General features: G+C 33.9%; 1 protein-coding gene across 5 annotated transcripts in view; it reads right to left on the bottom strand.

Annotated features, from left to right (window-relative positions):
- Positions 1 to 27,919, bottom strand: part of CNKSR2 (connector enhancer of kinase suppressor of Ras 2) — a 270,849-nt gene that overhangs the window by 97,320 nt on the left and 145,610 nt on the right. For all 5 annotated transcript variants that reach the window (XM_070462393.1, XM_070462394.1, XM_070462395.1 and 2 more), the window contains 2 exons: positions 18,012 to 18,145; positions 12,625 to 12,836 (listed from right to left, as the gene is read on the bottom strand). In XM_070462393.1, coding sequence (XP_070318494.1) covers positions 12,625 to 12,836; positions 18,012 to 18,145 — 346 coding nt within the window. The remainder of the gene's footprint in view (positions 1 to 12,624; positions 12,837 to 18,011; positions 18,146 to 27,919) is intronic.

Genomic DNA, 27,919 nt, shown 5'->3' with positions numbered 1-27,919 from the left:
CTAAGATATGTAAACAATCCAAGTGTCCATCAACAGATGAAAGAATACAGAAAATGTGGTGCATGCGCACATACACGCACACGTGCACACACACACACACACACACACACACACACAGGAATATTACTCAGCCATAAAAAGGAAATCTTGCCATCTGTGATGGTGTGGATGAAGCTGAAGGACATTATGCTACATGGAATTAGCCAGGCACAAAAGATAAATGCTATAGGATCTCACTTACATGTAGAATTTCCTCTTTTCTTTTGAATCATCTCCAATCAAGATCTTGCCCCTCAACTCCCCTAAAACTACTATTGTAAAGGTTACTAGTGCTTCCATGTTGCTAAATCCAAAAGACAATTTTCAGAACCCTTGACTTTTCTTATCTATCTGCAACATTTGACACAGAGGATTATTCTTTTCTTGAAATACTTTCTTCACTTGGCACCCAGGATACTGTCTTTCTCTGGTTTTTGTCTCCTCTTCTCTTACTAAACTCAAATGCGTACTTTAGAGCTCAGCAAAAATGTCATTTCCTCAGGGATATTCTCCTTGAACTTGTTCTAGGTTGGGTTTCTCTGTATTTGTTTTTCTTTCATAATTTTTTATAGTGTGTCACTTATAGTCAAGTAAGTATTTATTAAATTAGTTGCTTGAATTCTGTCACCATTCTAGAATGTAAATTTCACAAGGGAACAGAAATTTCTCTGTTGTTCACCATGGTATCTCTATCACTTAGCACAGTGACTTAAACATAGTTAACAGCTCAATACTTGTTAACTGATGACCTGTTAAGAAAGTAAATAGGGGACCTTCCTCATAAGGCTAGTTTCTATTTTCAAAGTTTCCTTTCCCTTTCTTCCTGTCAGCTTTCCATTCCCCCTCCCCCTCACTTTCCCTCCCTTTCTGTCTTATAAAGAACCTGACCAACCACTTTCAATATTCTAACAAATTGAGCCTGACAGAACTGTGTGGTAATCAAGCTGAACTAGAAATCCTGCCTCCTGATTTCTTATCTAGAAACATCTCCATATTAAACTACCCATGGTGCATGGTGAAATACTACTGAATTGCTGCCTTTTTCAGTTGTATCCCTCCCCTACCTTTTAAAAACTCTGGCCCAAACATGCTAAAATAATTACGTTTCAGGATGATATACAGCATCTGAGAAGTAATCTTCTCTATTACAGTTGCCAAAGAACTGGGGGGGAAAAGGCTGCAGAGAAATTTCTCCTTATGTCTGATGTACCTTTTAATTGCTCACAAAAGAAGCTTTCTCTAGAAAAATACACACACACACATATACACATCTGTTCTGAATATTTTAGTCAATATTTTGATGAAAATGAGTATAGTAAGGAATGTTAAGCTATAAGCATGTCACATACACCCATCAAACTCCCCACATACCAGACAGAAAAATTACTTTCAGATGGTTGACTGCATTTCTAGGAAAACATCCCGAGGTTATTTAAGGTAGAGAATCACACATTTAAAGAGGAGTAAAACTGAATTAAATGGAAAGTCAGTACTTTTTAAAGGATGAAGGCAACATATCTGGCTCTAATAAAATAAGTAAGAATGGGCACTTTGATCTCTAGGGCCATATTTAAAAAATTTCACTTCTAGATAAAAGCGTTAGGGAGAAACACTGGCTTGTAAACATCACAATGTGATGATTATTTAAGCACTGGATTTAATACCTTATAACAATATGAATCAAATACAAACCTGATAATTATTAACTTGAAATCTTTTTGGTTGCATTAATAGAGAACCAAAACAATTAAAACATCATTTCAAAGAATAAGCTACATCTTGTTTGTGAATTTTTTTTTTTTGAATTTTCTTTCTGCTCCCTAAAAGTGATCTAGCCTTTTTAAATGGGGAGTCACATAAAAATTGTTGAAGGAGAAAATTTTGAACCGCATCAAAAATTATAGGGAATTTTGAACACTTGATTCCAAGGCGAATTACATTTTGAACCAAATTCCATTCTGCCAAGAGAGCAAACGTGCTGCACACACGGGTAGAGAAAGGCAGGCTATTTTAGCTGAAATGTTGCCACTGTGCACAGAGCCTACGCCTCTACATTAGAGGGATGTGGGAGGTCTGGGAAGAATTCAGAGGTTTAAATACTAAGTGGCAAAACAGTTCTGGGTTCTCTTCTGAAGGCTCTGGTGGGTAAAAAAGCAGTCAGCTTTGCTAAATACTTTTGCCTCCTGCTGTGCTCAGCAATACAGTTGTGGGAAAGAAGGATGATGTGGGGCAAATATTATTTGGTTAAAAACATCCCATTTTCCAGTTAAACACGACAATAGAGCAAACTATTTTTTTAAAAAGGTAGAGATGAAAAACTTGACACACACCCCAGTTAATTTCTTAGGATTTCATCAATAATCAGTGTTGGAGTCAGCTTGTGAACGGAGACTTTGTAACTTCATTACATTAAGTTGCCTAAGTGATGAGTTGAAGCCCATTGCATTATACAAAGATTCAATTCATTTTTCTTCAAAAATAATACACTGACATGTATGATTACTGCTTTTTAAACAATTATACTACCAGCCAGTTTGCAACTCTTGCAAAAAGTTCTTAAAGGCTAAGTAAAGAACTCATGGAGGATTTGAACATAAACTGTAGCTGTAACTGTGTTTGTTATCCATCCTTGAACAAAGATGGAAATTAAACTGGCTTGACATGATGTGTCATTTATAAAGTAATGTTAGATTGTCATATGTATACTTTTAAATGGCTGTCTATTGTTTTAATTATTTGCTTTAATGTTTCCAGTCATTAAGATATTCAGTGTATAATTTTTTGTCATTGCTTTTAACAAGATTGGATATCACACTTGACATTTTCTATCCCCAGGGATCTATTTCTTCCATGATTCCAGCAAATTGTTTTGCCGAGATAAAAGTAATTCTATGAGGAGCCATGCACTGATCGTTCCAGTGAGTATTTATTACTTTAGTTTGGACTTTTATCACAAATAAGATTTACTCTAGAAAATGGCTTTTCTGCACAATAAGAATGAAGACGGCATTCAACAAGATGTCTGCTGGGGCAGACTTCAAGTTAAGAATAAAGGATTTCTGTTAAGTCAGCAGTTTGCAACTTAAATTTTATCATTGTTATATGGGTCTTCAGGAGGAGCTGCAAGTCTATATCAGCTTTTGTCAAAATATATGCCATCAAACATCAGTTACACTGGGAGGTATTTTGTGACCAAAACCAAAGAAGATGCAATGTACAAATACATTTGGGAAACCAAGATTTTCAAAGTCTTTAGTATGCTAATGTGCACGTTATTAATTGCCGAGAGGGAGATAAAATATGCAGAGCTTCCCAATCTTATTTAACCACATAATCTCTTTCTTTTACAAAGAATCTCTTTCAGAAGTAGTGATCTGAAGAACATACATAAGAAAATGCTGGATTATTTAAGCCACATTGTGATTTGAAAGCAGACATCAACCACTCTATTTAAATTTCACCTGGCTGCTATTTAGTACATCATTTTCCCATGGAGGGAAAATGCATTCTGATTTCAATTAGGGACAGTGAGTTCCCTCCTGCTCCAGGGGATGCCATGATTAGGTTTTCTACTGTAGAGCTGGGTAAGTCATCTCAGACACTCACAAGCTTATATTATTTCTGCCCAGAGAATATGCTAAGTGTGAGTAAATGTAGGTTTATCATTTCAGAGCAGTAAGTTCCCAGATTGTATGAATAAAAGAAAAGGGCAACTGGCCCTATGTCATTCAAGGGTTCTTTGATTTTCGAGTCATAAATGTCTGACTTTGTATTTGTCAACAACCGATTCTTCTTAATTTAGTTAGGGTTTCTCAACAGCAGCACTCATGATGTTTTGGATTGGATCATTCTTTATTGTTGGGGGGAGGGGTGTCCTATTCATTTTATGATGTTTAGTAGCATCCTAGGCTTCAACTCACTGGATGCCTGTAGCACCTCCATGTCCATTTATGACAACTACCAGGGTTCCCAGAAATTGCCAATTGTCCCCTAAGGGACAATACTGACCCAGTTGCGAATCTCCTGAGTTGGTCTATTTCTATTTTTGGCTTTCCCATTTTGTCTTTAAGGGAAGCACTAATTCACTTAGTTCCTATCTCTCTGTTAATTCATTTAAAGATGTTTTTCTTTTTCTCTAATAGTTGCATCAACTTTGTTGATTTGGTTTGCTAATTCTTCCTTTTTATCTACATATTAATATTCTAGAACTTCATTAAAAGTTTTTTTCCCCTTAATTTTACTTTTATCTATTACTTGGTTTCCTCTTGCCAGATTTCACTTTTTTGAGTCTCCAACTATTCAATTTACTTAGCATATTATTTTCTCTATCCTTTTTTAAAAGCAACTAATCTTATACTTTAAAAATGTGCAGAGTCTAAATTGTTTTAAACATACCTAACATATGAAGTAATGATTTCAGTAACAGAACTTAAAAAGAAAACTTGTATCACAGAAGTTTCTAGTGTTATGAGCTATTTGATGTTCTTCCTTCTACTTTTCAAAACCAAACCAAAGAAAGCAAACTATTTCTTTTCATAGGCATGATTTAAATGGTTGGTTATTGGGAATACTTTCATTCCTTTAGTTCTTCACTGAGTCCCTCCACAGGAAAGGAAGAAGTATTAATTTGATCCATCAGCACTTCACAATCTTTGAGACACTTTTATTTATGAGCAGCAGTGATTTACTATGTCATTTAGGCACCATTACTTGAGTACTTTCTATGAGGCAAAATCAGTGCTAAGTACTTGGCATATATTTAATCCTCATAAAATCTCATTTGAGCCTCATCAAAATACTGTGAGTAGTATTGTTATCCCAGTTTATAGATAAGGAAACAAAAGTACAGTGAGGCTAACTCTCAAGTACAAGGTCAATCAGTTATTAAAGGCCAAGCCTTGGCACTAAATTCAGCTCTATCTGACCTCAAAATTCATGCTCTATTTTTATCAGTAAAATTACAGAGATTAAGGAGGAGTGCCTTCCCTAGGTGATCACGCTAAATTTTACCTTAGACTGTTTTCTGTTTCTATGCCAAAATACTGCTGAACTACTTTTCCATCACTTACATGGTTCCTTATCACCTTCAGCTTGATAGTCAAAATTATTTTGTGAAGCTAACCAACAGGCAGTCTTTATGAAATGTATTAAGTAAGTCCTAAAGAATAAGAATTCCTATGAATACAGTACATATCTCTTATTTCTGCATTTTTGATTTACTGATTTGTATTTCTTTGTTTAGTTCTGCTTTGGAAGTAGTACATTTTACTTGAGCACAGAAATTTCTTGTGGTTAGAATCTCATTTTCTTTTGTCTCTAATAGCTGATGAATAACAGTTGGGCTATTGTTTGATAAAGAAGAAAATTTATACTAAAAAAACACAGGAGAGGGAACAAGCTTTCATTTGGAAATGTATTTGTGAATGTTTTCTGGATACCTTTAAGAAATGTTTGAAATAATGTTATTAATTGTAATTCAACTGCTCAAGAGATAGAATGAAGTTGTACGACAGAAAAAGGTGATTTTGAAGTATGATGAGAGACCCTAGAACCTTCACACCATATCCTCACCTCATAATGATAAAGCTCAATTCCCAGTATCACTGCCCATAGGTCCTTCATCATGCTACTATAGGTCACTTCAAGCCATGTGCTATTTATGTAGCTAAAAAGGACATGGTATTTGGTTTTCTCTTGTTCCAACTACTCCAGTGGTAAATGACCAGGTATAATATAGAAATTAATTTTCCTCAGTGCACACTGTGGACAAATAACATTTATGAGAAACACTTGTAAAATACCAACCTTGCATTCATTTCTGTGCTTTCTGCGAGGTCCTGGATTTTCAATAAATCAGAAAAGGTCTGAATTCATTCAAACTAATACTATTCTACAATATTATTGTCAAAAAATATGTTTTTATACTACTTTTAGAAAACATGACCACTCACAACCACAAAGGGACTCAGCCAACTGTGTCTACCTTTTAGCAGGTTAATATGCACAGAAATGTGCTGTGATGGAGCAACAAGAGCAAGGAGTCTGTGAACAGTGAAAAGAGAAAGCTGATGGGAAATACTAATCATTCTGAAAAGTTGCCAAGCAACTAATCTCATCCAATTTGAACCTTTGCCTTTGAAGCATGAGCAGATGAGACCAAATAGTTAAAGTAATTTAATGCTATCCTTTTTCCCCCTTTTATTTTTACATTAAAATTTCTTTTCTTCCTTGAACCTTCTGTTTATTCAACCCATCTTATTCTTCAAATAATTTTAAATGGCTCTTATTATTATTAATATTATTTACATTTTGAAATATTTCAGTTCTTCAATTGTTTTCCCCCCCAGTTTTCCTGAGGGATAATTGACAAATAAAAATTGCATTCATTTCAGATATACAAAATGATGGTTTGGTATTATGCATATACACTGTGAAACAACAATCAAGCTACTTAACACATCTATCAGCTCAAATATTTATCCTTTTTTGTGTATGTGGTGAAAACACTTAAGATCTATTCTCTCGGCAACATTAGAGTTTCTATGTAATAATGAAGCAGTGAAAATAAATATCTAGCACACACTGGGCACTTTCTAGGCAATTTACAGTCTGTTGTCATTAAATTTGCACAAAATGTCTGAGACAGATATTATCATCTTCATTTAACAAATGAGAAACTGAGCCCTAGAGTAACATTCCTAAAGTCATACTGGAGTAATTAGATGGCAGACAGGATTAACAAGTACAGCTGATTATAAAGTCAATGCCAGCAATCACTAATCTAGGTTGTTTCCCTTACTGTATCTGTGTTTCCAGGAATCATTCTTGTTTATCTTCTTAGGAAAGTAAAACCCATTTACACTTCTTCATTTAAAAAGAGCCTAACACACTGTTGCTAACTTTACCCCTCATTTCGGCTATCACTTCCTAAGGTGTGTTAGGGCCATGTCTATGTGAATGCATGTTTACTGTAGTGCCAGGAAATATAAAACATATAGAAGAACATACACAATTAGACCTAGTTCTGCTTGATTGAAATCAGATGCTTGAATTTTGAAGGAGTAATGACATTTTGATAAACTACTTTCCTCACTTCAGTTCAGTCACTCAGTTGTGTCTGACTCTTTGTGACCCCATGAACTGTAGCACACCAGGTTTCCCTGTCCATCACCAACTCCCAGAGCTTGCTCAAACTCATGTGATGCCATCCAACCATCTCATCCTCTGTTGTCCCCTTCTCCTTCTGCCTTCAATCTTTCCCAGCATCAGAGTCTTTTCCAATGAGTCAGTTCTTCACATCAGGTGGCCAAAGTATTGGAGCTTCAGCTTCAGCATCAGTCCTTCCAATGAACATTCAGGACTGATTTCCTTTAGGACTGATTGGTTTGATCTCCTTGCAGTCCAAGGGACTCTCAAGAGTCTTCTCCAACACCACAGTTCAAAAGCATCAATTCTTTGGCATTTCAGCCTTCTTTATGGTCCAACTCTCACATCCATACATGACTACTGGAAAAACCATAGCTTTGACTAGACAGACCTTTGTGCTTGGCAAAGTAATGTCTCTGCTTTTTAATATGCTGTCTAGGTTGGTCATAGCTTTTCTTCCAAAGAGCAAGCATCTTTTAATTTCATGGCTGCAGTCACCATCTGTAGTGATTTGGAGCCCCCAAAAATAGTCTTTCACTGTTTCCATTGTTTCCCCATCTATTTGGCCATTAGGTGATGGGACCAGATGCCATGATCTTAGTTTTTTGAATGTTGAGTTTTAAGCCAACTTTTTCACTCTCTTCTTTCACTTTCATCAAGAAGCTCTTTAGTTCTTCTTCACTTTCTGCCATAAGGGTGGTGTCATCTGTATATCTGAGGTTATTGATATTTCTCCCAGCAATCTTGATTCCAGTTTGTGCTTCATCCAGCCCGGCATTTTGCATGATGTACTCTGCATATAAGTTAAATAAGCAGGGTGACAATATACAGCCTTGATGTACTCCTTTCCCAATTTGGAACCAGTCTGTTTTTCCATGTCCAGTTCTAACTGTTGCTTCTTGACCTGCATATAGATTTCTCAGGAGGCAGGTAAGGTGGTCTGGTATTTCCATCTCTTTAAGAACTTTCCACAGTTTGTTGTGATCCACATGGTCAAAGGCTTTGGTGTAGTCAATAAAGCAGAAGTAGATGTTTTTCTGGTATTCTCTTGCTTTTCTGATGATCCAACAGATGTTGGCAATTTCATCTCTGGTTCCTCTGCCTTTTCTAAATCCAGCTTGAACATCTGGAAGTTCTCAGTTCACGTACTGTTGAAGCCAGGCTTGAAGAATTTTGAGCCTTACTTTACTAACGTGTGAGATGAGTGTAGTTGTGCAGTAGTTTGAGCATTCTTTGGCATGCCTTTCTTTGGGATTAGAATGAAAACTGACCTTTTCAAGTCCTGTGGCCACCACTGAGTCTTCCAAATTTGCTGGCATATTGAGTGCATCATCTTTTAGGATTTGAAATAGCTCAACTGGAATTCCATCACCTTCACTAGCTTTGTTCGTAGTGATGCCTTCCTAAGGCCCACTTGACTTTGCATTCCAGGATGTCTGGCTCTAGGTGAGTGATCACACCATCATGGTTATCTGGGTCATTATCTTTTTTGTATAGTTCTTCTGTGTATTCTTGCCATCTCTTCTTAATATCTTCTGCTTCTGTTAGGTCCATACCATTTCTGTCCTTTATTGTGCCCATCTTTACATGAAATGTTCCCTTGGTATCTCTAATTTTCTTGAAGAGATCTCTAGTCTTTCCCATTCTATTGTTTTCCTCTATTTCTTTGCATTATCACTGAGGAAGACCTTATCTCTCCTTGCTATTCTTGGGAACTCTGCATTTAAATGCATTTAGCTTTTCTTCTTTTCTCAGCTATTTGTAAGGCCTCCCCAGGCAACCATTTTGCCTTTTTGAACTACTTTCCTACATTTTAGTAAAACATTTTCACCTTATTTAGTTAGCTAATAATATTTGATAGAGTCAACAAATATCAAGGTTCTACCACTTACTAGCTGGGTAAGATATTTAACCCATTTATAAAGTAAGGATTCTATTAGTTATCTACCTATCAGGGTTGTGAGGATTAAGTGGGTTAATGCTTTTTAGAGTGAAAGTGAAAGTAGCTTAATTGTGTCTGACTCTTTGTGACTCCACGGACTATACAGTCCATGGAATTCTCCAGGCCAGAATACTGGAGTGGGTAGCCTTTCCCTTCTCCAGGGGATCTTCCCAGTTCAGGGATTGAACCCAGGTCTCCCTCACTGCAGGTGAATTCTTTACCAGCTGAGCCACAAGGAAAGCCCAAGAATACTGGAGTGGGTAGCCTATCCTTTCTCCAGTGGATCTTCCCAACCCAGGAATTGAACCGGGGTCTCCTGCATTGCAGGCGGATTCTTTACCAACTGAGCTATGAGGGAAGCCCAGTGCTTTTTAAAGGCATACATAAAAGCTCAACAGGTATTTACTTATTTTCTAAATAGGCCATCTACTCTCTATCCATACTGTATTTGTCTTATGGCTTAGGGCAAATAACTGACCTTTTAATTCACTCTTACCCACAAATAGTGGGTCCATGATATAAACTGAGAAGTTGGTTAACAAATATGATAAAGCATTTAATAAACCTCTAGTCTTAAAAAAATAAACAAAGTACATGATTAGGATATTTTCAAGTATTTTTCTTCATATCTGTTTCTTTGTCACTGAGTCTAATAACAGAGTGTCTGTAAATTTTAATTTTTGTCTTATATATCTAACTTTAAAATATGAATGAAGACAAAAGCACACAGTAAAAACTGTATTATGTTTCTCCTTTGCTTCTCAAAACACTATCTAGACTGTTATAATCTTAACTCTGAACCTCTTTGAGTAAACAGGTAACTGGGAAGTTAATAGGTAGCAATGGTGGCTAAGTCCACACACTGGAAGATAGGATATTTGCAATGAAGAACTAAGTTGAACTGTAAGGCTAAAAGACTTCTACAATGCTTTTAAGGTATTACACAAGTGCTAACAAGTTAAATTACTCTCATTTTCAGAAAATATAAATTGTGAACTTTTTTTTTTTGGTAATCAGGGTTTTTTTTTGTTATATACTTCAGCAGGATCAAGCATTTCATTATCATTAATTTTAAACCCAAGAGAATATTGTCACACTTGGGGATCCACATAATGGGACCATTTTATAGGTTAAATGAAGTTGTCATCAATGATTACTTATTAAGGGTTGAAGTTACTAATACTTGGGGCCTTTAGGGGATGGGCTGGGAGATTTATATAAACTCTCAGACCTCAGTACTAGGTTTGAAAGGGTGTCAAGTATTTGGTAGGGATAACTAGTATTGAGAAACCTTGGATGATGACTATTCATCATTTAAAACACGGCATAAACGTCACTTATATTTATGTGACTTCCCAGGAAGACACTGGGACCTCCGCTCCCACGCTACTGCCGCACTTCGCTCACTGCCCTCATCACCTAAGCGGCTGCTGTGCTGCATCTCTTTGTTCTTTCCCTTTGGGTGATGACTGCCTTTCAGGGAAGATTTATGTTTTACTCATCTTTGCATCCCCAGTGCCTGGCTGACTTTATACACACAACAAATATTAGCTGAATGCATTAACAAATAAATTACTCTTTGGGAATGTTATGGCCAGAAATTCATGTATGTGACAAGTAGCTTTTATTACTTAAGATCTGATTTTGAAAAGGTAAATATATATTAAACTGCCAGTTACATGCAACAATTTTCCAGCTGTGCCAGGAAATCTCTACTGGGGTATCTCTAAAGTATCTCTAAGTGAAAGTTCAGGCTATACTTCAGGTTCAAAATTAAAAAAAAAAAAAAAAAAACACTTTCAAATCCAAAAGTAAAAGAACTTTTGTTATTATTTCCTTATTCGTCTTTTAAGTATACATACATTTATTTTCTCCTAAGTTGTTTATAAAAACACTTTAGGTATCTAGGGTATCTACATTTTCTAAAATTTAAATGGTATTCTATTTTATTGGAAGAAATATGATTTGTGGAACATGATAGCACTAGGTGCTTTAAACCATAGTCTGAAGGAACTAACAGTTCACAGCTATTTAAGTAAGGCCTTGGTAAACTGTTTTTCATAAAGCTGTCAATAATCAACTTTATCTAGTGACTATAATTTCCCCTTAAACATTCTTATCTACTTCAATACAAGTAGAAAACAGCCAGAAAATTCTGGGACATAAAAAAAGAAGAGTTGATATACATTTGTTTGAGCAAGCTCCAGGAGTTGGTGATGGACAGGGAAGCCTGGCGTGTTGTAGTCCATGGAGTCACAAAGAGTCGGACACGACTGAGTGACTGAACTGAACAACTATCTAATAATATGTAGTCAATAAGTACTTGTGGAATGAAGGCAGAAAAATATGGCAGGCAGAGTTTTACTGCAGAAGTTTACAATATAATAGTGGAGAAAAGCAAAGGTGCAAATACCTTCAATTTATGACAGTTCAAAATAAGTGCCGCCAGGGTAGTATAAATGAGGAGCACATGAAAAAACAGCACATGTACAGAGAATAATATAAAGCACGATATGTAGGGTTCTATTACTTAGGATTGTTTTGGGAAAAATTTCCCATACTTAATTATTACTCATTATTACCAAAAAGCTGTAAGGAAATAGGGTGTTGGTTATAAAGTATGTGATGACCAATCTTTTGGGACCACAGGAGGGAGGCATATAGTCATGGTGAACAAGTAAGGCAGGTAAGTGGAAAGAGAAAGTTAAAAACAACTTTCTTTCTCTTCAGCTTCTACTGATCAAATCTGCACTAATCAGCAAGGATCCTGCCCTTCTCCCAAAATGGAAAGCAAGGAGTACAGAATTCCAATTAAATCCATTCATTCTTGCAAGAGGACTATAGACCTTACTACTCTAACTTTAGGCAAATTTATCTGCAAATGGTTCAGCTAAACTATATCAATTCTGGGTTACTTTCTTGGGCATGCATGGAAAAATAGGAGTCAGACAAAAAAATCCTGGGAAGTGGTTAACTCTAGGCCCATTTTGCTTTAAATATATTATGTCCTTTCTATTTAAAATTCACTCAAAATTTCCCACTTCTTATAAAAAAACAAAAATTGAGAGAAAATTTTACCCAGAAAAGTCCATCTAAAGATTTTTTAAAATCGGAGAAATACAGAAATTTGATTTTAAGTAAGTAACAGTTCAGTATTGATTAAAAAAAGAAAAAAAAACCTCTTGAACGACTTCAGTTTGGCAACCTCTGACATACAAAAATTACATGTGATTCAAAAAGCTTTTTATGTATCATTGAGTTAAAATACTGCCTTTGGAAGGCAATTATTCTTGCTTACCTTTGGAAAATTTAGGATAAATTTTAATGTCATGCCTTATATTGTTGAGATTCCACTTGGAAGCACACAACAGAAACAGATCAATTAAAAAGATTCAAAAGCTCTCAGGTAATTTTCACAACGGAAAAGTCTAGGAAAAAAATTGAGATTCCCATACCAGACATAAACTCCTTCATCAATGTAAGAGAAGATTTCTTACCGTAAGTTGGGGTGCTTTCTCGTCTTCCTTGACTACTTGATCTTCCCTTTTCATATTCATAACAATACAAGACAGTATCTTCCTCAACAATATTAAACCTCTTTCGATATTCTTGATCCAGAAATGAATTTGGTGATTCAGATCCCTTATGCACTGGCTTGCCCACCATATGTCCTCTGAGGTCTTCACAAGGAAGGTTTCCTTTTTCGTCCCTAAAGAAAGGGTTAAAGGAGAAGGATGTTGGGAAGTGTTAGGGTGGTAAAATGGCAGAGGGTTTAAAGTAGTAATAATATCCTTCCTGTATATCTTCTGATCTTTCCAAACTTTCTTTGATGCTTATAGGGCAATTTTTAATCATTCCTATTTTGCAGGGAAAAAAAATGCCAAGACTCAGAGAGGTTGAATGACTAGCCTAAAGGTTACACAGGTAATAAATGACACAGCTAGACATGGACCATGGATAATCTAACTCCTGCTCTAGTTCATGTTTACCATACTATGGCATATAAAAGAAATCACCTCAGCACATAAATGGCTTTTACTGCTTAAGAAAATAGATATAATATTAACAATGCTAACAATATAGGCTTCTTCTGCCAGTTCATCTAACTGATTCATAGTAATATTTGCACTGCTTAAAAACAAAGATGTATTTAAGAACTACCACCTCTGTGAGGGTACTGTGACCTTAAGAACCAAATTAGCACTATATAAACTTGCATTTTAAGAATTTCAAACAGTTTGTTACTAATAAAATAACCTTAGTGAAAAGAATTATGCTTTGTATTTAAACGGTATATATCTCATTTAATAGTAAAAAAGATATGTTCCTGGAACTCATTCTAAATGGATATATCAAAATTTCATTACATATTAGCAACATTTCTTGTGAGGGTGGAGAAACTTGATCATATACAGAATTTAAGAATGGGATTTAAGATGATGACAAATTGATTTTTTCTTCTATAGGATTCTGAAGAGAAAAATCTCTAATAATTTATGAGATCCCTAAAACTCTTACTCACACAAAGTATTAATCACACAGCCCAGGTGATTGGACCCATAATGAGTGGTGTTTTAGTAGAAATATTCCATCTAGGATTAGTTAAAATGAACTTTGTTTATCTTATAATTTCACTAACCAGCTATGAAATTTTTATTAGAAAAGCTCACATTCTAGAACATGACTATATATGTAAATGCAATATTTCTTTCTTCATGGATCATTAATTTTATTTCTTCCAAATTCTTATTTCCAATTCTACCCTAAACAGAACCATGAATCCTATTAAACCATATAAAATTTAACTTTATGTTAAATGCCAAGGGTGAAATCTTAACTCTACAGAATAAACTGAATGAAAACAAAACAGAGAAAAATACCAAATTTTAATTGACCTACTAAGTTTTATGAGATGGTGATGAGCTTATAAATCTAATGCCAATTCTAAAATATGAGTTTCAGCTCAGCAAAAATACTATACTTTCATACTACAGTATACTGTATCTCAGTTATACATTGGGCTTGTCCAAATGAAGAGAACTATATTCTTATTATTTGAACTATGTAGAAAGTAGTAAATAATATTCAAGAAGGAATCATCAAGCTGGCACTCCTTAATTTTTTTACATAAAAGTATAGCTGCTTACCAAATTATAACTATGAAAGTTAGTTCTTAAACAAGAAGAAGGAAATATAAAACCCAGGCACATATATTTTTGGCTAGCTAAAAACTTTTCCTGAACAAATTGCCTGGCACTTTTTGTTAAGTTAGACCTCTAGCAAAAAGAAACTGACACTGCAATTAGCTAGGAAACAGCCCTAATGAACCTGGGGCACTGGAGGTTATGCCTCTTTATAAGTGGGTAGACGTTTCTATCAGTCCTGTGACATGAAAGTTAATGCAGCTGAGATCAGAGGGTGATTCAATTCTTACCACACTCTATAGGGATACACCCTATGGTAGAAAATGGGAAGGGCTGGTATTCCTTATTCTATCGTGATATTAAAGAGAGGCCTTATGCCAACAAAGATTTATTAGACATGTCTATATGGAATGCATTTAATAAAGCTAAATTAAGAAAAGTATAAACCAAAACCAAACTTTACTTTCTACATGTATCATGTAGAATTGATACATGACTTGCATATACAAGTGTGTGTGCCTGTGTGTATATGTACTCATATTCTGCATTCTATCTTTTCACTCAGTTGTGTCCGACTCTTCATGACCCCGGGGACTATACAGTTCATGGAATTCTCTGGGCTGGAATACTGGAGTGGGTAGCCTTTCCCTTCTGCAGGGGATCTTCCCTACCCAGGGATCGAACCCATGTCTCCTGCATTGGCAGATGGACTCTTTACCATCTGAGCCACTAGGGAAGCCCTATACAGCTATCAGTTCAGTCGCTCAGTCGTGTCCAACTCTTTGTGACCCCATGAGCCGCAGCACGCCAGGCCTCCCTGTCCACCACTAACTCCCGGAGTTCACCCAAACCCATGGCCATTGAGTCGGTGATGCCATCTAACCATCTCATCCCCTGTCGTCCCCTTCTCCTGCCTTCAATCTTTCTCAACATCAGGGTCTTTTCCAATGAGTCAGCTCTTCACATCAGGTGGCCAAAATATAATAAACCTACACTTTTGCTCTAAAAAGTGTTTAAGGGAATCGATGAAAAGCTAGAGCACTGCTTCATTGTACTATCTTTATATTTAATGGCTCATAGTAAAATCAATGAGATAAATTAGTACTTAAACTTCATAGTTGTGCAAGAATTATAAATCCTTAGCTTTCAAGATAAAATAAAGAATGTTGGTTAAGTATGAAAGTTCACTGTCTACTTTGATGATGAAATTGCATACAGTCATATAATACAAATGGACCAAACTTCACCCATGTCATGTATATGAGTGTTTTCTCCTTCAGTGAAAAAGTCACTTTTGCGATCACATTCTTTTCCTGGAATAAATGTGTTTGAAGAATGATAATCAAATGAAGAAAAGTCTACTTAAGGTGATAAGCATTCCTACCATTTTTAAGGTTTTTTGGTTTTAAGATGAGAAAGCTTTTATTATTCACAATTCAAATTATCACCAAAATGCCTACCCTATAAAGACAAATGTTTTTAATGGAGGAAGAAAAGAAATGCTTAGATGAGTTTAATTAGATAAATCTTTCATCATGAAAATTAAGGGAGAAAATGCCATGGCTGTAACTATAAAAGAATGACAAATGCAAAAAGTTTTATGACTATACCTTCAAGTGAAACTAGAAAATGCTGATAATTTATACAAGGCTGTGGTACAAAGGGACTCTGATGTATATATCTTCTAACTGCTATATCAAAAGACTATGTGACTAGGTAACTAATAATTTGACTCAGAATACAGTTAGAACATTCTGTTAAATTACACGCTAGACTAAGAATCAATTAAAGTGAGAGATAAGACTCTAATTATGAATTTTCCTGAGAAGTATGGAGCATTCAAGCAATACTACCAAAAAACAAGTACTATGTGTTGATACTTCAGTCTCTTGCATTCTCCTGTTTTTGTAAATAGCATATTTAAAGCTTTTTATTGACTTCAATCTATTGACTTCATATCTGCACCACACCTAGAGGACAGAACTAGATTGTTTAACACCCTTGTCTTCTGAAGTACATTTTAAATATGCCGTCTAGGAAATATTGTCTTTATTACAAGTTCCTCCCTATCCAAGAGACAAGGAAAGAACATCAAAAAACTGCAGAGATTTACTAAAAATAGTTTTCTGATGTTTATCTGGACATGTGGCACTTTGACAAATAAGGTCTTTTAAATAATCATTTGCCCTGAATAAAAATCTTTCCAATGAAAATGAAAACAAACCAAAAGAGTCATTTCCTATTTGAAACACACATGCTTCTATTGTTCCTTTTACAAGAATATTTAAAAAGTCCAACACTACCTTAATTAAAATTCAACTTACATTTGACTAGGATATTGAATGAATTTGTACAACTTGTTGTAAATCTGACTTAAGAGTATAAATTATATATTAGTAAGATTTTTGAAACACCAGCTTAGCAAATTATATCTTCTCACAAACCATGTTCTCACAACATTTAATTTTTAAAAAACCTTAAATGTTTTTAAAATTGGCTGTAGTTTTATTACTAGATGACAACACAGGATTTGCACACATGCCATGTTGTCATGTAGCATTTAGATTGTAAAATGTCAGTAGCATCATAGCCAATAGAATGAAGCATTAGATGTACTAAAGAATAATGAAAAGTAATTAAAAAGAGGAATTTCTGTGCTTTGATTTATTAAAGAATTTTAATATTAAGTATAGCTTGAAAACATGAGACATTAAATTATTGTTTTTGAATGACTGCACAACTAATGTAAAAACTGAATCAAATACTTTGTGATTGGTATTAATTATCTCCATTTAGTGCTGGCCTTTTCCCATAATTTTTGTATTCCGCAGGCTGGAAACCAGAATGCTTTTGGACAGAATGCATGATGGCACAGAATTATATTCTTCCACCTGCCAGGAATTTCAAATAGGAATTTGGAACATGAAATAGAGATACAGCCTCCAGAAATCTGAAAATAGACTTTAAAAGCAACTCATTCTCTTGCAAACTCTTTCTACTTTCTGAAAGAAACATTAATGAACTAACCAAGTGGAAACTGTAGATACAGAGGTATTGGGGGAAAAAACACTCCCTCATTATCATCCAAGAAAAAAAAAAACTCTTCCTAATTACATACATTTAAGAAGGCATAAAAGTTACCTGGGACTTTCTCATTTAGAGAAAAAGTATGGAATGCTCCAAAGTAACCTGAGATTTCTTTTCTGTGTCAAAGAGCCTCAATGATTTTTCACTTACTAACAGAATCCTAAATTGTTATTCTATATTAGTGTCCTATTATTTCCTATTATATGAGATAATGTTTATAAGATATTTAATGTAGAGTGTTTAATACAAATCATGGTTATTGTTATTACTAACTACAGTACAAGTCTCTATGTTGTTTAGTTGCTAAGTCGTGTCCAGCTCTTTTGTGACCCCATGGACTGCCAAGCTCCTCTGTCCATGGGATTTCCCAGGCAAGAATACTGGAGTGGGTTGCCACTTCCTCCTCCAGGGGATCTTCCCAACCCAGGGATTGAACCTGCATCTCCTGCATTGGCAGGCGGATTCTTTACCACTGAGCCACCTGGGAAGCCCCCAGTTTCTAGAATGTAATTTTTTTTCCCATAATGTGCTCAGAATTCTTAACTGAGAAAATATTCAAGATGTTCCTTGAGAATTTACTTCACAGTTCTCATGCACTGAGGTCAGTCTTTAGCTGGAAGCTACACAGAACAAAATGATGGTTAGTTTGATACCTGGGAATATATGGCTCTGCAGGAGGAGGGGGGATGTAGAGATCCTGAAGGGCAGAACTGTCTCTTTTGGTGGGTGTACTGATGGTGCTGGAGGGCGTGGCAACGCTGCTTGTGGGACTTCTAGGTATAAGAGGCTGGTTAAAATGAAAAAGAAAATACATACGCACACAAACAACACACAAACAACAACAACAACAATGACACATAGTTATCATTTTTAAGTGATCTATTTCTACAAAGTTTTTGAACTTGGCTGAAATCAAGAAGCATGTTATTTAGCACATGGATATTCCTTTGAATCTTCAAAAACAAATAGATTTCCATTTAGTTCCTAACTCACCTTATTGTGTGGCATAATCAGTTAAAGCTATTTGTAAGGTAATAATATCATGCAGTGTTTCATAATGGAGAGATCTATCTCACAGTTAGAAACTTATTTGAATTTGCTTTGTTAGAATCCCACTTTTGAAAGAAAGATAATAAAGACTAACTTCCAAAAGAATGAGTTCACTCACATCTTGACTATACAAGAAAGATTATTTCAGATCTTTTCCCAAAAGAGATGCATTATACTCCTAAGTCAGTAAAAAGTCACAGATTCTCAGAAAACATTACAAAAATAGAGTATGAAAGGCTAACATGAGAATATTTCCTAGGAAATGTACTTCTTCCATAAATATAAATAATACTGTCTTCTCAAAGTCATTTTATGGTACATCTTCAAAAGTATGGTGATTAGTGTGACACAATCATTTCACTTGTCATAGGCACACACATTTACCATTGCTTAAAATAACTTTTAGTTGTATACCTATAGATCTTATTTTCATGCCTGTATTTACCTATTAAAAAAGTTTTTTAAAAATTAAGATATTCTATTTACTGAATTAAGCCATACATCAGGATGCATTAACTTACGAACACTCCCAATTCTAAGCATCACAGCATTTGGAAATGATATTGTGGTTTGAGAAATTTCTCTAAAGTGAAACTAAAATTCACACATGTTCATGTTTATCTTACAGATATCTGACTGATTAGCTACATATACAGTAACATTGAGAAATAAGAACTTCAATGTAATCGCAAACAAAAATGATGATCACAAAATGAACTGCATCTTCCCATGACAAGATGTTGCCCTTTAGCCAGTATGAAAACACTTTTGGGATAGCTTATATAGACCCATAGTTCTATTACTTTAACATGTATTGCTGGACACTCAAAGAAAGGCATAGTACAACTATTTTATATTATGACAGTATTTTTGTACAGATAAACAAAATTTGTTCAGAAATCCAAGCATAAATACAATGTACAATGTAGGTCCCTGGGGTAGGCTACATAGTTTATGGCTCAGTTCATGGTTTTTGACCTTCCTTTTTACACAGCTCACCTTAATAGCTTGAAATCACACATCCTGCCAAAATGACGGTTAAGTTTTAATCTATGTGAAATAGAAATTAAAGAAAGAGAGAGAGAAGGGAAAAATAATTGATAATTTATTTTGGGATTCTAGAATATTGTACCTTATATGATATTTAAAAAGTCTGAAAGTCTACATGTCGAAGAATTTTGATATATTTTGAAAACATACAGTAAAGACTATGCTGTTTACGTTTAAATATGCTGACTTTGGAATAGCACTAAGTTAAACTATGTGTGTCTTTTAGAAACAAAAATTTTGGCAATGGGAAATCCTGAAATTTATATAGGTAATCAGGAGTTACTTGTACAGATGAACACCATGAAGCCTGAGGAAATAAAGTATTATATTCTTTCTAAGAATGTATTACAAGTCTCTCCAATAGATCTTTGAATGATAGGATCTTTAGGTTAAGTGTGATCTGTAACGTGACTGTTTATAATTTTTTCCTGTCAGGATATCTTATTATTAAATACAAATGACACTAAACAACAAATCTAAACAAAATTTCATAATTATAGAAATGTAAAGAAAACATTCATTACACAGTACATTACTTGCCAACATTTTCTATAACAGATGCACTGTGAGAGAAAAACGAATATTCAGTATGCTTTTTAAATGCTCTAATATGCTCTTATTTTAAATTATCTTAACATTATGAGTGAACTTAAAAACAAGTTCTAAAAACATAACATTTAAAAAAATAATCTAAACATTTTTTATTCTCTTTCTTCTTTCCTAGGATTAACTACTTTAATCCTGAAGACTTCTCTCCTTTTATTTTACCATCTGTAGAACTAAAGATAATTTCTCTTGGTATCTATCCCTGTCCTCCCCAAACAAAGAGGCAGGAAGGTAGGAAAAACGGAGGAGTAGTAGTCAGTGATTCCAAGTGAAGTGTGAGGTAAGGACCAATAAAAGTATTTTCTTCTGCCTGGACTGTTACAAGGATTGTCTATTTAGGGTACTTGATCCTTCTCCTTGCAGGAACTTTAAATATTAGTCGTGTCAACTTCCTTCAAATTGATATTTTCTAAGGGTTTCTATTTTCAGCACAGATTTGCTATTAATGTTCTCAGCACAGTTAAATTAGCAAAAATGTAGAAGAAAAAGACAGATATGCTTAAACAAATAACAGGTTTGATTGTCTCAGCTGGTTAATTAATTGAAGTCGTTGAAAAAAACAACTTATTCTTTCAGAGAAAGAAGAAATTAGTCGATTCTGTTAACTCTACTTACTAGTTATTTTATTAACTGGTAAATCATAGAAAACATTGAAATTGGTTTATCATGCAGATATCTGGCTAATTAAGTCAGTATGCCTTGTACTAAGTATAAGACACATGATAAATAATAAATTTATTCAGTATATTTTTGTCAAGCTAATTCAAACTAAAAAGTAAACATTATTCTTGAGAATCATATTTTAAAGAAGACATTAAGCAATGGAAAAATAAAGTATGGCAAAATAGAATCTTCATGGGAAAATGGAAATAGCTACTTAACCCCAAAGGAAATTTGTGATAATTTGTAATGCCTTTAAAAAGCTCTAAGTTAGGACAAGAATCGAAATGTTACAAAATATAAATGACAAAAGAATGAAAATGGCATTAAAGAACATTAGAAAGATAGGCAAAATGTGACTAAATAAAGCACAGAATAAATGATGCTATTAGTTGAAATTATCAGTGAGAAAGTCCTAGGTGTAACAAATGCCATTAAAATTACACCTACCACCAGTAACTATCTAATACACAAAAAAAGTGGAAAACATAGCTTCCCTCAAATCAAAAAGTTCTCTCTGCATTTAATTCAAAATTTAATAGACATATGCCTGAGGTCAGACAAAAACCTAAATATGTTAGTATAACAATGCAGGAGGATAGTTTTTCCTACCTTGGTAACATTTACTTTAATAATTTCTTCATAAAATAGTATAAGGAAAGTAGTTTATCATTGTATTATAAGGAATTTCCAATTTAAGGAAAAAAAGTAGAAATAAAGGATAATTTTTTTTTATTGTACCACTTTGCTATTTTGACTCTTTCTCTTATATTGGGAAAATCTGCATAGGAAGAGAATTAAGAACTATTATCACTTATGGATAAAATACAAGAGTATTTTAAGACCGCATCTTGTAACTCAAGCAAGCATGAAGCTTCAGTATAACTTGATCCACTTTGGTATGCAATCAAGCATGACTGGATCCATTTTGGATTCTATCCAAGTGGGTTTATTTTCTGGAAGGACCTTTCCACAAAATTTATTTTTCATATCTCAATAGTTCTAATGACAAAGTTTTCCTTCCAGATTCAATGAGGCTCCAACAGGAAGGACATATTTTGCATACATACTGTTTACTCTTCTAAAAGAAATCTATGACAGATTTTTTGGGGCACAGGCATGCATATTTTGAAATATCCAAATCCTAAATAAAATGATCATATATGCATCTCTTCAAGTATACATTTATAACCTTAGTCAATTAATGATGTTACTACTATGAACAGGACTCAGAAATATATTATATTACATACACATACATTTCTCATATTGTCGGTTTGAACTCTATAAATACCTTTAAACTGTATCCCACAATGTGGCACGGCACGAATCTTCCTCTGAATCATGAGTGATGAATTTAGTAAAAAGATCCTACTCCTCCAGGTTAAACATCATTGGGAGGCTGTGATTAGTATAAACTAAAATTTTCAGCTTTTGTAAGGGATCACTGAAATAACACTTTAAGTTCTCTGATGGCTCAGGCCCTTTCCTCTTGTCCCGGATTCCAACATCTCTTAAGGTAACTGAGCACATCTGGAAGGTATTAATGTACCTCTGAAAATCATATGGCCTTAAAGACTATGAGAAAAGAGCATCTATACCTAAAAAACTACATTTAATGTTAAAGGTTTTATTTGAAACATTTTACATATTAACAACTCCTGGCAACCATATCTTAATTTAGTTGTCCCTCTATCTGGTAAGTGACCCAGCTTTCATAGAGCTATATAAAGTCTTGAATGGAATCAATGACATAAAGACTGCCCCAATGTTAAAAGATGAAAATGGTGCATTACACATTATGCAGTTATCTGCAGAACTCACTAATGCAAATATCACAAAGAGCTTGCTTTGTCTTCCAGAGGGAAAATACTCATTGAAATATGAATGATTACATCAAGTAGAAAACCTGGCCATTAATTTTATTCACTCTTGGGAATAAGTACAGACTCAACTAGAACACAATACCCCATTATTTTAGCACAGAACATTCACACAAGTCCTTATTCAGTTCAAACACATTTTTATTATAATTCCAATACAAGTACCAGAATATTGTTTTATGTTAGCAACTCTGAGACATCTAAAGAAATGCTGCACAGAAAATGTATTCTGGATTTTGGGAGGCAAGAAGTTGCATACAATCTTGTAAATTTCTTGATCATATAAAGAATATTAGATTTAATTTGGAAAATTATTGGGCATAATTTTTCCTGGGTAAGATTTTCTTAAGTATTCAATGATTTGAAAAGAGTCTAAGTATGAGAAACACATGTATTCTAAATTCTCCCACTCTCAGTTTTTTTCTCAGCCTTTTCTAAAATACAAATTTATAAATACTAAAGACTTGAGTCTTCTCCTTAAAGCATGTAATCTTCCCTTTCTTATTAGACTACAAAAGAAAAAACATTTTTTTTCAACCACAGATTTGATCAGGAAGCTGTATCTGTATAAGTTAAAAATATATCTATGGGCATAAAATTATGTACATGATTATATAATACACAAATAATATACACTTTAGAGTCACACCAAAAATTGCTTTTTTCAATTAATCATCAAAATTTGCACACTTTACTGAAACTACCACTAGGATATTTATGCTGTCCACTCTTATGGGCATAGTTAATACTGCAACATTAACACTGAGCTTCCAATTTTTTCACCTTACACTACGCAATATTTTTAGGATATTAACTAAAGAAAGAATGGGAAGCTAAAGAATAGAGAAACTAAAAAATAATTTTTTATATTAGGTGATTATTTGCAGTCTGTGTTAACATTTTGAAAGCATTTGGTTAAAAACCACAAATGTGATTTAGATCCTTTAATTAATTTGCTTAAACATTGGTGAACAAAAATCTGATGTGACAATTGCTTGCAGCTATTTACTAATTTGAGCATGTAAAACATGTAATTGTTTCTGCCTCCCAGTCAGCACAATTACATTTTTAGTTAAAACTTATTTTCTTCTCTAGTGTCATATCTAATATTAGTTACCTTCCTTCCTTCAAAACATGCTTTTAAAGCAAAATTCTCAGAAATATATAAACTTTGCTTCTAATGTTTTTTGGTCACCCCATCCTATAACTTTGATATTTAAATTTTATTATTGCTGCTTTTTTTAGTTTTACAGTGACTTCAACCATTCATATTTCTATGTATTTTGAAATGTAACATTATCAGTGTTCTTCAGTCATTACACCAGTTGATAGACAAAACTGACTACTATGACTATTTGCTTTCCATTTCTTTCTCTGCTCAAAAGTATTTAATTTAAATATCTTGTAAAAATGGCATCAAGGTAATACTAAGCAATAACATTTAAAGTGAAAAGCACAAAAACCACACAAAAAATTATCACTTTGATATAAAAGACTTATGGATTAGAACAGTCTAGGAGCAATTCTAATGATACAGCTTGATATCATTTTACATTAAAAATGTTTAATGAAACCTGTATCAGTAAATCGAATTCCAGCATTGATTTTAGTGATTATTTTTGAGATGCATTTCACCAAGAAAAATAAAAGTTGGGTTCCTAAATGTTTTTTAAAATTGTTGATTCCCAGTGATTTCAATCAATACTCTCACCAGTGTCCAGCTAATTCTCCCACACATCTCTTGTAAGAAGAAAACAACACCATTCGTGCAAGCTGGTGACCTATGCATGCTAATTTAAGATGACAAACATCAAAAAATATACACTGAGGTTTATCCATAATTCCCCAGGATTTTTTCACTGAATTTCAAGGACTTGACCATAAGCAACCACCATGCTTACCAAAATCCAGGACATTAGTAGAGGGTGCTACTAAGGACATGTTTTAAAAACAGTTCTCAGAAAGCAATTGTTAGTTCGCTTTCTCAGAATAAAAGATTCTACCTCAGGTAGAACATCTCTACTATATATAAATGGGTGCAGATGACAACAAATTCAATTCCAGATTAAATCTGCTTGTAGTATTTGACTAAAATATTTTTAAGTCTTTCAGTTCTATTACAAAACATTTGAGAAATTAGGAATTTAACAAGAGTTGCCAAATTTCATGAAATGTACTAATGAAATTGCTCTGTGAGCATGAAGTTGAATTGTATGCTTTTGCTTATTTGGCTATAATTCCACGAATGATTTTCAAAAGAAAATCCAGATTAAAATTTGTCATTGCAGTGAATTAATAATAGAAGCTACTATTCGTTTTAGAACGAAAATGACTTTTATTAAAACATGTATATTCCTCAAAAATTTTCTACCTTAAGGTAGATAAGGTTATATTTTAGTTGTGCAGGTACAAATTATTTCCGTATTAGTTTAAAAAATAATTATTCCTTTGTTAGAATGAAGTTGTTCCCTTCATTAGAGGCATGTATTAGCGTCTACCTCCAAACTACACAAACTTTGCTATGCTTTATCTGAAAACCCTAAGCCTGGTATCATAAAAGAAAAAGATGAAACGTACATATTGAGGTTAAATAAATGCCACAGATTGTTTCTTTTTGTAAACTCTATTTGAAATAATTCTTAGTAGACTACTGGTATATCCTATGAAGAAATAACTTAATGTCCAATTCTTCAGGCTTGAAGATAAAAAATTTGTATTCAGGTGAGTTAATGGGCATTTTGGCTGCAACATACCAGAAGCAGGATTACAGTAGGAACGGTACTTATGTCTGCACAGAGGACTGTTGTTACATTAAGCACTTAAGCTTCACACATGAGGTCCTTTCTTGGCCACTAGGAAAAATATGTGGTCTCAGGCAACACAAAGAATCCAGAACTGCCTGTAAGACTTTCTCATCCCACTATTTCCTTGATTTTTCCCCTGCTGGAAGCAGTCCACTTACAACCTCCAGATCCTGGAAGCCTCAAGCTTTGTGCATCTTTGGTTGTGTTCATTCTCTTAAAATCCTGACCAGATAGTTTCCACTATGCTTCTGGTGTCTTTCTGCATTTTAGCACAAGCCAAAGCCTTAAGATCAAAATGAAACTCTGTAATGGTACAATTTCAGGTCTTCAAAATAGACTTTAGGGAGATTTGGTGGCGGTGTGTTATGTTACAGGACTAACCCATTGCCCTTACTCCTAAGACTTTGTTTTACCACCACCTGTAAGTATTTACTTAAAACTCCTACTCTTTCTTCTGCTCCATAAAGTCAATTTTCAAAGTTGAAAGCAGGGTCCCTCCTTGCTTCCTCCAACCCATTAATAGTATTGTTTATCTATAAAAAATCAAGCTTGGACAATACATTTTAGGTGAACTAATTCAGGTGAAGTAACAAATTTATAAAAATGTCAATACATATAAGCACTTATGTAAATACTGATTTTCTTTTTTTCTGAATTCAGCATTCTGAAAAAGTAAATTTACAAGCATACTCAGAGTAATTGAATAGGAAATAAGGAATAAATATAATTAGTGATCTGATGAGGCACATTTCTTGGCATTTAGGAATGAACCTAGAAACAGTGTCTTAAGTATCTATTATAATTAAGGAATGATGTAGAGCAATTTAAAAAATTAAAGTCTTTGTTCTCTAGGTTTAAACACACACACCAAATGTATGTGTAGCAAAGAAAAAAAAAAGTCTTTTGATTATTTCAGAATTTTCTATAAAAGCGATTCTTAACTAGATATTGTCATTAGCTTAATTCTCCAGTTTGTGCTTGTGGAAAAGAATCTAAAAGGGGATCAAATCATCAATTTATTTTCTAGAGATATTCCCTCAAATAGAGTTCATGGATCAACAAGAAATTAGTGTCTTTTTGTTGTTCACTGTGAAGCAGAAGGGGCTAGAGAGAAGCTGTGAAATTTAACCACACATATAGAGAAGGAAACTTAATGGCTGTCAGGGTCTCTTCTTCAGGGTTCCCACCTTACAGGCTCTGAAGAAGGATCTTTGGGGAAGACATGTCAATAGAAAACTACAGGGTGGAACAACAAAGCAACTTACAACGTAGTTAGAAAATAAAATGATGTGATGGGAAGGTCTGATTTGCTAATCTATGAATTAATGAGTCAAATACTGGTCTCTGAACTTTAATGATCATCAAAAATCTTTGATAATAAACATATACTGCAAGTCAAGTGCATTTGGACATATTAATGTAGTTTTAAAATACAGTTTTATACATCTTTATTTGAAAAAATAGATTCACATTAAAAATTTAAAGAACTTAACGTTCTTTTTATATTTTTATGTTATTTAAGTATAATGCAACTTTGAGGCCAAGAAGCAGGAAAGTTTTAAACAATGAGAAATCATTATAATCTATAAGGCCATTCATGTGTAATGAAGAACTGAGAATTTCAGGGAAAAAAAAAATCAAGACTGGTGTAAGGTACTAATATAGAACTTAATAGCAGTGATAACAATGGCATTTTCATTTATTGCTTTTCTTTTTAATCTGAACAACAGGAAATGTTCTATTTCAATGGGCAACTTTAATTTTTAAAAATTAAACTTCTATGAAAGGTAACGGTCTTCTATTTTAAAAGTGCAAGTCTTGTGAAGAGTAAAATTTTCCTCTATGATGTGTTTAAACATTACAGCCTGACTGAAAAGGAAGAAAATGTATTATTTCCTTGTCTTTCAATCCGAATATTTTTATCACTTCCTAGATACCTCTGGTTCTTAACCTAATTTATCAACATTTTAGAGTGATGTTTTATGCTGAAGAAAAATGCAGAATTTCTAATGTAACAATTTCCCTGTTTTTGCTTTGTACATGGTAGAAAGAAAAAAAATGATCCATCAGGAAGAATGTAATAGGTACATTTTAATTACTATCTAAAACTTTCTCTACCTACTGTTCAAAAACAACTATTCTTATCTCATGAGCGGATTTAAAAGAATTCTATAAACTATTATCTAGTTTCTTCAAGAAGTATATATGGATATAACTTTTAAGTTGAAGATTATATCACAAAATGAAACCTCTCACTTTCATTTCTATCCACATTTTGGCTTCAAATAACTTGTGCTTTTCTTTGGAATTATGCTTTAAAATGTTTAAAAATTAAGGCAGGGTTCTTTATAATTTGATTTTAGTTATAGTGACTTTGAAATTTCATCACAATTAAGCCTATTAGGATCAGCTGTGAAGAGATCATTTCACAAACAAATTTTCAAAAGCATACAAGATTAATCCATATGCTGCTGAGATGAGGCACAATAAAGAAGCATTACTGAGATA

Source organism: Odocoileus virginianus, unplaced genomic scaffold (assembly GCF_023699985.2).
Source record: "Odocoileus virginianus isolate 20LAN1187 ecotype Illinois unplaced genomic scaffold, Ovbor_1.2 Unplaced_Scaffold_4, whole genome shotgun sequence".
In the NCBI taxonomy this organism is placed as follows: Eukaryota; Metazoa; Chordata; class Mammalia; order Artiodactyla; family Cervidae; genus Odocoileus; species Odocoileus virginianus.
The sequence above is the reverse complement of the archived record's forward strand: the minus strand, read 5'-3'. Positions and strand labels throughout refer to the sequence as shown.